The sequence below is a fragment of the Petaurus breviceps genome, unplaced genomic scaffold (genome assembly GCF_028583685.1).
Source record: "Petaurus breviceps papuanus isolate PSGF00001 unplaced genomic scaffold, PetGlider_PUasm1.0 91133, whole genome shotgun sequence".
Classification (NCBI taxonomy): Eukaryota; Metazoa; Chordata; class Mammalia; order Diprotodontia; family Petauridae; genus Petaurus; species Petaurus breviceps.
In genome coordinates, this window is record NW_027187419.1 from 22,933,866 (window position 1) to 22,946,898 (window position 13,033).

At 36.3% G+C, this 13,033-nt stretch overlaps 1 protein-coding gene across 1 annotated transcript in view; it reads right to left on the reverse strand.

The window, feature by feature from the left end:
- Positions 1 to 13,033, reverse strand: part of CNTN5 (contactin 5) — a 1,715,246-nt gene that overhangs the window by 519,147 nt on the left and 1,183,066 nt on the right. The window contains exon 7 of the mRNA XM_069080670.1: positions 2,887 to 2,982. Within this exon, the coding sequence (XP_068936771.1) occupies positions 2,887 to 2,982 (96 nt within the window). The remainder of the gene's footprint in view (positions 1 to 2,886; positions 2,983 to 13,033) is intronic.

The following is a 13,033-nucleotide window of genomic DNA, read 5'->3' on the forward strand; positions in this document are numbered from 1 at the left end:
GCTGAAGTTTGTCACCAATCTCCTAGCATCTGAATTTTGACCTTGAGTGAACCCTTCACAGACCATTGCTACTTTGTGATTGTTTCAGAAGTGTTTTTTTTTTGATGTCCCATGATCAATAATGTTTCTGTTGGTGAAAAATAAAGAATATACTTTCAGTTTTCTCTTCTTGTATCAAACCAGTCATAACAATGGTTCTACTCATTTGCTTTCTTATCCTGATTTCAAAGCAAACATGGCTCAGAGTTTATCTCTGTAATAACCTTCCCTTGTAGTTTGTCTTTCCCATGCCAAACTAATGAGGAAGGGATTTTTGTTCCTCTTGCTTTCACCCCTCACAACAATTAATTCTCAAATACACTTATTCATAGCTTCCAAAGCCCACTTACACCTAATTTCCTGCTGAGCAGCTAATCTGATGGAAAGTAGATGTCATTTCTACATTGAATTGATTTTCTTTGGCAAAAGACATAATGGATAAAAATGGACAAACTGAAGTTTAATTTACACAACATGAGAATAGCACTTACTCTCCATAGCCCACAAAAGTGTTAGTGGATCACAAACTATTCTAGAGTGTCAGTTTATCTTCTCCTTCCTCCCTTCCCCTTAGGTATGTGTGTATTTCTGTTCAGTGAATATGATACTGAAATACACCTAAATAGACATCATTAAAAGTGAAGAAAATATCTACCTAGGATCATAAATACAAAGCAAAAAGGACAACAACAAGGTTATTTAGTTCATTTTACAGATGAGGAAACTGAGGTCCAGGGATATTAAATGACTTGCCCAAAGTCACACAAGAGGCACAGCTAGAATCTTAATCTGGTTCCTCCAACATCAAATCCATTCACAAGAATTATTAAACATAATTTTAATTTTGTGAAAGTACAAATTGAGATAGTAGTCATTCCTTAATTAGCACAGGACATCTGAGAAGTCTTAGTACAGTTTTAATCTATTAAACATTCAAACGGAAATAAAATTTTTGGAACACCCTGAATATGATATCATAAAATTCTAGGCCTTTTAATTTATTGCTACTATGGGAGCAAAACCAATACTCATTTTATGTGAAAAATAAGTTATTCCTTTATTAATATTAAGCAAAGATTTTTAAAACATTTTAAAATTAGAACATATAATTTAGAACTATACTTCCATGTATACATCTCATGTAGGTAAGGCCAAGAAGGTTCCCTTGAAACTCCAACTGTCCCCCCCAACTCCAAACCTCTGGTCATATTATACACACACTTCAACATTCCCAAAATGTTAAACACAATTAAGAGTCTATAGTCTCTGGGCAGAGAAAATTTGCCTCACAGTCATATAGCAATTGCCATTTAGAGAGGGCTCCCAGGTGAGCTATCTCTTTATTTCCTATCTGGCTATACTCCTTTGGACTGGACTCCTTCAAGAGCATGTCTCCCAGGAAACTCATCATAAGGAAATGGCATCCCTTGAGATTGCTTCAGCCTTGTTCTCGGATCTCATTGATGCCCTCAGTACCTTCTGCCCCTTTGAGTAGAGCAAAGAACTCCTTCCAGAGCCTCCACATGAAGTGGAATGCTGGGTCAGTCATCTCTTTATTTTCTACATGGCTACAATCTTTTGTACTGGACTCCATCATGTTGGAGCCCAACCACTCCCTTTTCTGTTTTTCTTTTTGTGTGTTGTCTTCCTTCGTTAGACTGTGAGCTTCTTAAGGTCAGGGACCATCTTTCTTTTTGTATTTATATCCCCATGAGTTACCACAATTCCAATAAGGAACTTATTCAATGTTTATTGACTATGTCATTACTTTCACAAAATTTCATTTTTAAATCTGTTAGCAAAGTTGACAAAAACTGAGAGGTGAATCTAAAAAAGGTCCAGTATCAAAGGGAGGGAGATTTTAAAAGCTATAACTATATAATTTGTTATTTCTGATAAAAAAATACCCCAGAGTTATGCTCCTTTACTACATGACTAACATAACTTAAAAACAACTTTGTCTTTCTTACAAATTATTAAAGGAAAAGTGACCAGGGTACATGGAAAATGAATGTGCTTTCCATTTTTTTTGCCGCTAGGATGTTTTATTAACTTCTTAATTAGAAATAGATCAATCATAATCTCATAGGCTTTAAAGCTTATAGATTTTGATTCCCTCCTTTGTCTAAACCCCTATGAAATAAGAAGTGCTACTATAATTCATCTGAACTTGGAGTAACATCACAAATTATAGAACTCAAGCCTAAGAAAGAATATGACCAGCCATGGATCGCTAAAAGTATGTATGCTTAATGCGAAAAAGTGAACTAGTCTATACTAAATCCATTAAAAACCACTTATCTCTCCCCATTAGTTTTATAAGCAAAAGTTCCAGTACCAAAAAGTCATGCAGGATACTATATGTTCTATGCTTTTATTTGGAAGCTTAAAATTTGTTTCTTAATCATCTTGGCTACAGTGCAGTAAAGAACACTACAAATAAGTGTCTAGTTTATCTTCTGAAAGAGGATACACGTTGGTATTCAGTAGGCATGGGGCTCAGTGCTAACACTCCAAAGAAGTTTTGAAAAAGTTTCTATTTTCTCTCGATTTATCTCCTTAAGCTTCAGGCAATATATTACCCAGTAGTGGCAATCAGAGACACAACCATGACTGTCAACAGTTAGAGTAGCAATAAAACAATCTTATCATAGCAACTCAGTCTTCCACTTAATGGCATTTAGAATGAATGATCTTTAATTACTCTTCTGGTACTCACAAACTTATCAAGTGCAATATAGACATTTCATTTGGGATGTTTCACAGTCAATACATGACACCATTCAAACAAATGAACATATATAGTCAAAGAGAAAGAAGCAATCCATAATGGGAATCCTACTGTACCTGGTGAATGAGGCGGAGGAGAACACATCAGAACAACCCCCTGGCCTTCCCTCACAGAGACTGCACTTCTTGTCCGGCCACTAAAATTTCCCAGATCTGTCAACACAACACAGCATTTAGATGTATGACAGGAAGGAGCTGAAATTTTTATTACTATTATAACTTATATTTCTCCCCCTACCTCATTATTATGCTGATAATGCCTCTTTTTATTTGTTAATCAGTGATAGAAGGCTCCTAAAAATAAATCTATACCATCTTATTTTAACTACAAAGATTTTTAGGTTTCATCCAGTTATTTACTACTTCTTACAGTGAACACATATGTTGTCAGTGGGGAGATATTAAGCAATACAACATTTATAACAGACATTTAATAGCTCTTTTATTTCTTTACACCATTTCCTGTTTATTGATTTTTCCCCCCACCAATAAAAGTCATCCATGCATAGTGAGAAGAGAAATAAAGGTGGTGAGGGTTGTCTACTGTCTAACCTGCTGCCTGTGGAGACTCATTATATATGTCGCTGTAGGAATACAGGATATAGCAAGTACACAGTTGGAATTTACCAAATTATAGAGACCTGGGTGATCTCAATATGAAGAGGATATGAAGTGTTCTTTTCTTCTAAATGTAAGTCAGGAGGTCATGTTGCTTCTATTCTATGGAAGTTTAAGAATGGACTGAATTATTTAATGGTACCCATTCATTTTTGATACAGGTCTACAGTTCTGGCAGTGTTCCTGCAACAGGAAAACCCACTAATATTTAGAAAAGATTACAACATGGGAGGTCAATTTCGTATCCCTCAACTAGACTGCAATTACCCAATTAGAATGGATATTTGCTTTAAAAAATATTGAGAGAAAAAAGATAAAATAAAGTGGGGTAAAATAATTTGTATTTTCATATCTCCTATGTGTAATGCCCTTAATGCTTCCTCCTTTCCTCTTTCTCAGTCTACACATCAATGGTAGGCACTTAATGAAATAAGAGGGAGAAAAAAAAAAGAGTGAGAGTATGTTTTGGGAATACATTGGCCACAAGTTTATCTTTTATACTTATAACAAATCTCAAAAAATACTGTGGTACATTTAGACAAGGGTCCTTAACACCAAATGCTGAAGGCCAGAGAGCTTGGCTCTTTTCTCTTCAAATATTGCTTGAATGAATTCCAAAGCTTTTTACTGAAAAATCTCTTATCTTAGATCTTTTGGCATTTCTACACTGATCTGCTTTAACAACATAATAGAACAACTAGGTTCCCCCATTCCCCAAAAGCAAATTCAAACTGAAAGGAGTTTCTTTTTAACTGCAAAGCTGACAGGGTCAGCACTGAATAGGCTCTGTGATATGATTTGAAGACCTAGCTGCCCCAAATATCTTCCTTACAAGCTAGCCATTAGACTTACTCCTTCAGGGCACAGTATTGTGTTTCCAGAAGCTGCTTTTAAACTATAAATAGGTGGGCAACCCATTAACTCATTGGTTCCCCTGAACACATTGCAACCCATTAACACCTTAGCAGAATTTAATTTTTATTTTTTTAGATTAGCCAGGGCAATCAAAATGTATAACAGTCTGTTTTGTTTCTAATCACACTCTTTACCTTCCCTACTCTTTAATGGCCTGTTAGTGTAGGTCCTGTATCCTTGGTCATTTAAGCTGATTAGAAACTTTTCCAATACTGTAAGTAATTTGGGAACCTAGGTCTTGTTTCTAAGTTTGTTACCCAAATTTCAAATTAAATCAACAAGAATAGATTAAACTATTGAGCTACGTTTTGAAATAACCAGTTTCAATTCAGTTGATGTTAATTATTAGTATGAAATCAACATGGTTTTATGGCGCATCTAGTGAGTCAGAAAATATGAGATATTTCAAAATAAATTGCCTTTAAATTTTCTTTAATGAAGACTGTGGACTGCTATAGAGATATGTGCTCATTGTTACAGCCTGAGTTTAACAGAGCATACACAAGTAGTTATTTTATGTGTTGCTGTGTTTTGTTACATTTGAGAGGTGCTAGTCTGATAAGAGATCTCTATTTACCAAAGGGGAAAGAAAAGAAAAATTGGCATTTCTATCATTTAAAGACTATATATTTACTATCAGAGACCAATTTTGTTTTGTTTTTATTGAAGGAAGGCAAGAAGTAAAAAAAATAAAGATCTTAATACAAATCTTTATAAAATCTTTATAAAAGCGCTTTAAGGTTTAGAAAGCTCTTTACAGGCATTATCTCATTTGGTGGTTAAAACAACCACGTTAACAGAGGTGCTATTAATATTATTATCCCCATTTTGAAAATGAGGAAACTGAAATTTAGCAAGATGATTACCTAACACAGAGCTAGTGTCACAGTGAATTTAGGTCTCCCTGACTCTGAATATAAACAATCTTTTAACTACACCTTGTTCACTCACTAAACTGATGTTTTAATTTATTAAAAAATTATTAAAAAAAAACTCAACACATCTTATTCCTATACACCTGCATCTACAGTATAGACCAATGATCACATCACATCCTCTCTCAAGGAGCTTACAATAAAACTGGAAAGGATATATGCAAACAACTGTGAAAAAAAGTTCTATTGAAATTATGAAGAAAAAAGATCACTTTTAACAGAAGGATGGTGAATGAGGTATGAGTTAAAGGCTTGACCTAAGCTGAGTCTTGAAGATGAAGATGGGGTTATGAGTTAGTCTATCTTTCTTTCCATCTATCTATATATAGGATGTAATGTGAGAAAGACTAGATTCAAGAACAAATGATGGATAAACATGGGGGAGTCAGGGAGGACAAAAGTCAGAAGATATTATACAAATGGGAGAAATGTGCCTTAAGGCTGTGATTGTGGAGATCATTGAATTCCAGCACAATTCCCTATTAATCTAATTAGCTTATTTTAAGCATTCTCAGGTCCACATGATTCTTTGCTATGATACTTTAGGGACTTCATATTAAGTGAAGAGTTAGGGGAATGATCACTATCATTCCAAGACTCAGGAAAAAATTGTTAACATTTAGGAAGAGGTTTGGCTCTCTGCCTTAAATTATATTTGTACTTATTTCTAGCTAAACTCTGGTTTCTGTATGGTTGAGGCAAAATCTAGGTTACTGGAAATATTTGTGTAAGTAAGCAGTAGATTATATCATAGTGTTTGTTAATAGATAGTAGAAGGGGAAATTGTGGAAAATGCAGATTTTTTTTTAACTTCCAAAGGTCCTTGAAAAAGTATGTATACCTGGTGGCACCAGCTGTTGTCTTCTGCTTCTTGAAGTAACTTTTTGTACAAGTTCCTGAGTTTGAAATTAAGTCCCTAATCCACTAGAACAGACTTCCTGTCCTAATTGAAATGTTTTTGAGTGGTTCCAGGAGGTGCCGTGACCTTGTTAATACATAGTTCTGAATGACTGATTCAATCAAGAAGTGTTCTGACCTAAGAAAGGCAATTAGTTTTAAGTATAATTGGGTGTGGGGGAGTTGAATCAATGGAGCCCCCTTCCCCCATCCTTATACCAAGTAAGAAGTTTAGGCCTTATTTTTTAGTTAATGGTTATCTATTAAAAGGTTTTGAGTAGAGGAATGTCATCAGAGAAGGACATTAGGATGATGGCGTTAGTAGCAGTGAGAATCCAATGAAAGTTTGAGAGATGAGACACCAAGAGCAGTTACATGGCAATACCAATATTTCAGATGTAGAATGATAAGCTCTTGATCTCAGATGATTATAGCGAAAGAAGAATAGAGGAAATGGATGTGAGAGCTGCTGGAGAAGTAGAATTGTTAGGATTTACTGGCTGTTGGATCTAGTTAGTACATGGGGTAGAGGGAAGACTGAAGATGCCTGACAAGTAGTTATAAGCCTAGATTACAGAATGTAGTGTGGATAGCAATTCTTTGGCTTATGAATCAGCTTTAAAGGTCAATGTGTAAAGTCAAAGAAGCAAAGAATCCCTGATCAGAAAGGGAAATATGGCAGTCTAGAATTTAGGCATCCAGGTATAGTTGATAGAGAAATATACCTGGAGGTAGGAAAAAACTGAGTTTGAATCTTATCTGAAACACTTACTAGGTATGTGATCTATGTAAGTCACTTAACCCTCACCCTCAATTTTCTTGTCTATAAAATGAGGATTATAATAGCAACCAATTGTAATAGCAAGCAAAGAAGTACTTAGCACCTTGTTTCAGCTATTTAATTATTTAGCACCTTGTTTCAGTTCAAGTTTCTTTTGAACCTTGCCCATGATTATGTCAAGTCTTTGTTGAGAAATAGAACTTGTGAAACCCACACTAGGAGGGACTTGTCAAAGACAGGAACAGGAAGGATGTAAGAGGTGGGCAGAAGAGGGAGGCACTAATGACCAGATAAAAAGCTGAGCACAAGCTGGGAGAGAGCAGAACTGAGAAGGGAACACTTGTGGTGGCAGAGTTGAGAAGGAGAAAACTTGTGGTATTCTGGCACTCTATCTGTTCTGTCTGTGTAGAACTGTATTTGCAATACTTTGTACAGAAGCCCTGGAACCTTATAGGAAGCCCTGAAAGAGGATTTTCTTGTTTTCTGTTTACAGAAGTCCTGGAGGAGGGTTTCAGAGGTCCTGGGACCTTACTGATGATTTGTGTTGACTTCTTGGACCTTGTTTGCAGGTCTCTACTGATTTCACAGGCAGATAGTGAATTGATGATGGTGCTGACATTGTGTATGAATGTTGCTTTGGTTCTGTTAAGCTTTGTCTTCCCAATGAACTTGGGAATGCGATGAACTTGAAGTGGACTGGACACTGTGAATTTCAATATGGAACTGGACAAGGAGCTGGACTAGGAGCTGAGAGCTGCCTACCTGTGAATTCAGGTGATGATTGGGTAGATTCAGACAGGAGCTTGACCCATAGAAGAGGAACCATGGAATTCAGGAGTCATCCTCAGTCAAGATGAAAAGACCTCTCCTTGGGTACTTAATGCTGACTGAGAAGATCATGATTTATTGTGGCCTAGGGATGGAAGAACTTTGTACACTGTACCTTGTAGTTCTTAAGGAGGATTAAGTTAAGGATGAGTAGAAACTAATTTCCATTCAAGAGAAAAGAAGACTTTTTGACTGAGAGATTAAGACAATGTAACCTAGAGATGGAGAACTTTGATCTTTGTACTTTGTGTACCTTAAGGTGGCTAGTCCCTTAAGGATGATTGAGTTAAGGACTCACTGAATAATATCTTTTGTTTAAAAGCATGTGGCCACTTTGGTGAAAACTATGTGGCCACTTTAGCTATAAGTTGTTATGTTATAACATTGTGAATGCTGTACCTTGATTTCTGTGAATGTTTTGCTTTAGTCTACTGATGAATAAATAGAGAATTCACTATACTATGTGATCAGAATCTTCAAGCTGTTCACAGCAGCAGTCCTCTGGAAAACTGCTTGTGCTTGGCTTTACACTAATTAACAAAGTTATTGTGAGGATCAAACGAAATCATATGTCTGAAAGTCTTATTTAAATGTCAATTATTGGTTTCAAGTGAAGTTGAAGTCCTAAGCTATGACCATACTAATGGATTAGCTCTCACCAGAATTGGAGAAACCACAGGACAAGATTTCACTGTGAATATTGAAGTATCTAAGGACACTAGTAGGGGAAAAATGAAAATGTTGTCATGTAGAAGTGTCTGCCAGGTGGAGTTTAAATCCAAATTAAATCCAAATCGGTAAAGTTTTATCTTTCCCTCTCAGAAGCATTCTGCTTCTTGGGAGTGAGCCTTTTTACAGGGAAAAAAGATGAATCCTAGGTGAAATTGAGAAAGGAAACATAGTGTATTGGATAAATAGACTTCAAACCAGTAAGGTCTGAGTTATTCTCACTTCTTAAAACATAATAACTCTGTGACCCTAGACAAGTCACTTAATCTCTCATTGCTACAGGCAAATATCTGTAAATTCTAAAGATCCTTATCTCGATTCCCACTCTCACAGACAAATACTGGGTCTTAGAGCAAGGCTCCATCTCTCCCTCAAGTTATAGAGGTGCTCCTAAAGAGTAAGGAGGAGTCAGTCAAGAAATATCTAAGAGTCTACTAGGTACCAAATATGACTTTATTAATTTATTCCATCATCCTGCCTTTCCTTTTCTAAAACTAAGTAACAGAGAAGGCACAGACCTATATTGGGCTTCTTCATTGGGAATTTTCTAAGCTAGTGAAATCACCAGTCTAGTCGTTATCTTTATGATGAGGTTGGTGGTTTGTGGCAGAGGTATAATATCTCTCTGAAAGTGCTCTGGTTTAAAAGTTCATTATATTTATAGGGAGGATACATGAATATATATATGTATATGATTTAATATAAATTTACATATATTGATATATGTATTTAAATTTCCCCTTAGTATATAATACCTTCTGCCTCCAAATGAATATATGATATGTCTATTTCATATTTACCAGGACATTTTAAAATCACCTTACTCTATTGTTTTATGATCTTGACATATTCCCAAGTACTGGGAGCAGTTTATGATTCCTGAGAGCTCACGTTCAAAGTTTGGCCTAGAAATTGTATAGAAATGCAAAAAAGAGAGAAGCCAAGTCTTAGATGTAGTGACCAAGGGAAGACCATCAGGACTAACTGCTGCCAGTTGTGCTAATACAACTGTACTCTAACAATTTCCTCTCAATTGTCACATGAACCTTTCTTTCACAGACAAACACCTCCTTAACTGGTTAAGGATAAATGGATGATCTTCTGTGAATAGCCCATTTGTTTATAAAGAAATGTGATGAGAATCTGTAATGGCAAACAAAGTAGTATTTTGTTCCTTGTTTCAGCTAATCAACTGCCTTTGATTGTGTCAAGTCTTTGTTGGAAATAGTATACACTGTGTTGCCCTTAATAGACCCAAGGTCATCACATGGGGCCCATGGTGGGAGGAACTTTCTTAAAAAGTGGAATAGGAAGGGAGGAATGGGGGGGGGGGAAGGAAGGAGCAGAGGAAATAAAAGATTGAGTATGAGCTGGAACCAAGCAGAGCTAAGAGAGAGAAGGTTTGTGATGTCAGCATGCTATTGTTCTGTGTTGGTGTTACTTTGTCAGACAGAAGCATTTTGTCTCTTGATTTGTGTTAATTTCTCAGGCAGAAAGTGAATTGAGATGATAGTGCTGGCAATGTGTGTAAATATGGTTGTAGCCCTGCTGAGCTTGGTTTTCCTAGAAACAGAAACTGTGAAGAGCTTAGGGTGAAGCAGTCTCTGTGAGCTGTGAACAGGAGTAGAGAGCTACCTAGAAGTGAATTCAGGCAACAGTCGGGTGAATCCAGGCAAGAGCTGGGAGCATGAACGAGGAGCCCTGAGGTTTGGAAGCCAGCCTCAAGTCAAGATGAAAGAGAAATTTACTTGTATACTAAGTAGTGACTGATTATATTGTAACTTACTGTGACCTAGGGGTGGATGGCCTTGATTTAAGGATGATTACCCCTTAAGGATGATTGGAAGCCAGTCTCAAGTCAAGATGAAAGAAGACTTTAGATGGATGCTTCATATTGATTGAAGAGATTGTGACTTATTGAATATGTTTTGTTTAAGACTATGTGGCCATTTAAGTTATAAGTTGTTATGTTATGCTCTTGTGAATGTTGTGCTTTAGTTTCTTGAATGGTTTGCTTTAGTTTATTGCTGAATAAACAGAGACTTCACTATACTATGTAATTAGATCCTTAAAGTTATTCACATCAGCAGCCCTCAGGAAAGCTGCTCATGATTGGCTTTACAGAGTCCTAAAATTATGTTTTCCTTTCTGGAGAGGTCACTTTTCCTTTCTCTGAAAATAAGTGTTGGATAAGTGGTCTACACACCAAGACTCTAGTGCAGGATGATTTATGGGACAAAACTCTGTGAGGCTTTTTTGTTTAATTTTGTTGTTGTTGTTTTTTGGAGGGGGGAAGGAAGGGCAATTGGGGTTAAGTGACTTGCCCAAGGTCACACTTCTAGTAAGTGTTAAGTGTCTGAGACTGGATTTGAACTCAAGTCCTCCTGACTCCAGAACCAATGATCTATTCACTGCCCCACCTAGCTGTCCCAAAACACTGTGTTTTTCTCTTTCAATTTTCTTTTTGCTTTTTGGAGGGCAATTGGGGTTAAGTGACTTGCCCAAGGTCACATGGCTAGTTTTTGTGTTAAGTGTCTGAGGCTGGATTTGAACTCAGGTCCTCCTGACTCCAGGGCCAGTGTTCTATTCACTGAGCCACCTAGCTGCCCCCAAAACACTGTGTTTTTTAGGAGTGAGTTGTTTCAACAAAAGCATAGCTTGATGTTTTGCGCATTACTGGAAGCAAGAATCAAGGCTAAAACTTTTCACTGCATAAGGACTTGTTTTCTATTAGATTTCCTCTATTAAAATAATTAGCTAGAAGAGAATGAGTTTGAAATACTTCTCTTGTAGCAATACACGCATCATTTATGCATCTGATCTGGATAGGTCATAAGTCTTATAATCCAAAGAAGTCTTGGATATAATATCCTGTATACCATGGAAACATGAAGTACCAAGAATCACTCAAAGTCAAGTCTGGGTTCAACTGGTTTGAGGAGTTACTTTAACTTCTGTAAACTTTAAATGTGGTGGTAGTAAAGCCATAGAATTATAGATTTAAAGCTGGAAGACACTTTACAGGCCATCTAGACCAATTAATTCATTTTACTTATGAAGAAACTAAGGTCTAGAGAGGCCAAATGTGTTGGCCAGGGTAATAGCAGCACTAAATAGGAGAGCTGGGATTTGTATCCAGATCTCCTAACTGTAAATGCAGGGTTCTTTACATCTTACCTCTGTTATTTACTATTTATCATATCTGTAGCTTGCTCTGTATCTGACTTCACATTGTCTCCACCATTAGATTGTAAACTGCTTGAAGGCAGAGACTGTTTTTTGCCTCTTTCTGTGTCCCCAAAGCTTAGCACAGTGCTTGACACATAGTTGATGCTTAATAAATGTTTGCTGATTGATATAATGTTGGCTTTCTTTCCATCACACTGGATAGCAATATAAGTCCTTGGGCTAACTCAAAAAGATTTCTAGAGAAATTATAATCATATTTGCTGTGTTTTTACTATAGAGGCACATGGTTGCTGTAATTGATACTAATATGCTTTATTATGTTAGCTACAAAAGTGTGGAGTCTTTTTTTAAGAAGTTCATTTTTCAAGGACAGAACAGCACACAGATGTTACATAAGATCATAAATACATACACACATACACACAGAGTCAATTCTATAATGTACATATGCATTACTTCTTTAGTAATGGTAGAATGACAGAACACAACATTCTTGCAAACAGGGATTGTTTCATTCTTTTTCTACCTGTATAAACTTTATACATGGTCCACAGTAGGTATTTAACAAATGCTTGATTAACTGTTAGATTAGAAGACATTGCCAAATTATTTCATCTGTATTGTTCCATTTTCTTCCAGTGCAGAAGACAATTTGTCTGTACCCTGAAAAATGGTTTAAAATGTGCTGATTTTTGCCTTTCTATGTATTTCCATCACTTAGCACAGTGCCTGGCATATAGTAAGCAAAATGCTTATGGACTGACTGGTAGGAAAAAAAAAAGTAGTGACCTGTCTTCTGGTGACAAGCTTTTTCAGACTTAATGAAGCTAGTCTTCAGATGACAGGCATAGAGTAGGTATTCTTGCTATAAAATCATAAATGTAATATAAAATAAATATAAAATCACTTGAGACTGTAGTAGAAGAGGTTTATGTTTAAATCAGAGATTCCCTTAGCCTTTCTAATGAGATTTGTCTTGTCTTTAGTTGAGCTTTATGTAAGAGTCTCGGAAAGGGCCATTCCTGATAGCTCTGGGATTGTCTTCAGCCTTATTGGATTTTTTGTTTAGACAGTTTCTTTCTCTCAATGACTACAATACAGAAACAGCTATCAATGCACATAAGAAAATCAGAAATGTCTTGCCTGCTCTGAGTTTACCTATATTCTCCAGGTTGCCAAGAGAGGGTTAATCAACAAACAATATTTGATGTGTTCGTGATAGGTTCAGGGCACTGAAGGTACACAAAAACACATGAGATGTTTAGTTTTTAATTGGAGAAACAAGATACATGTGGGGATAACCAATACTTTT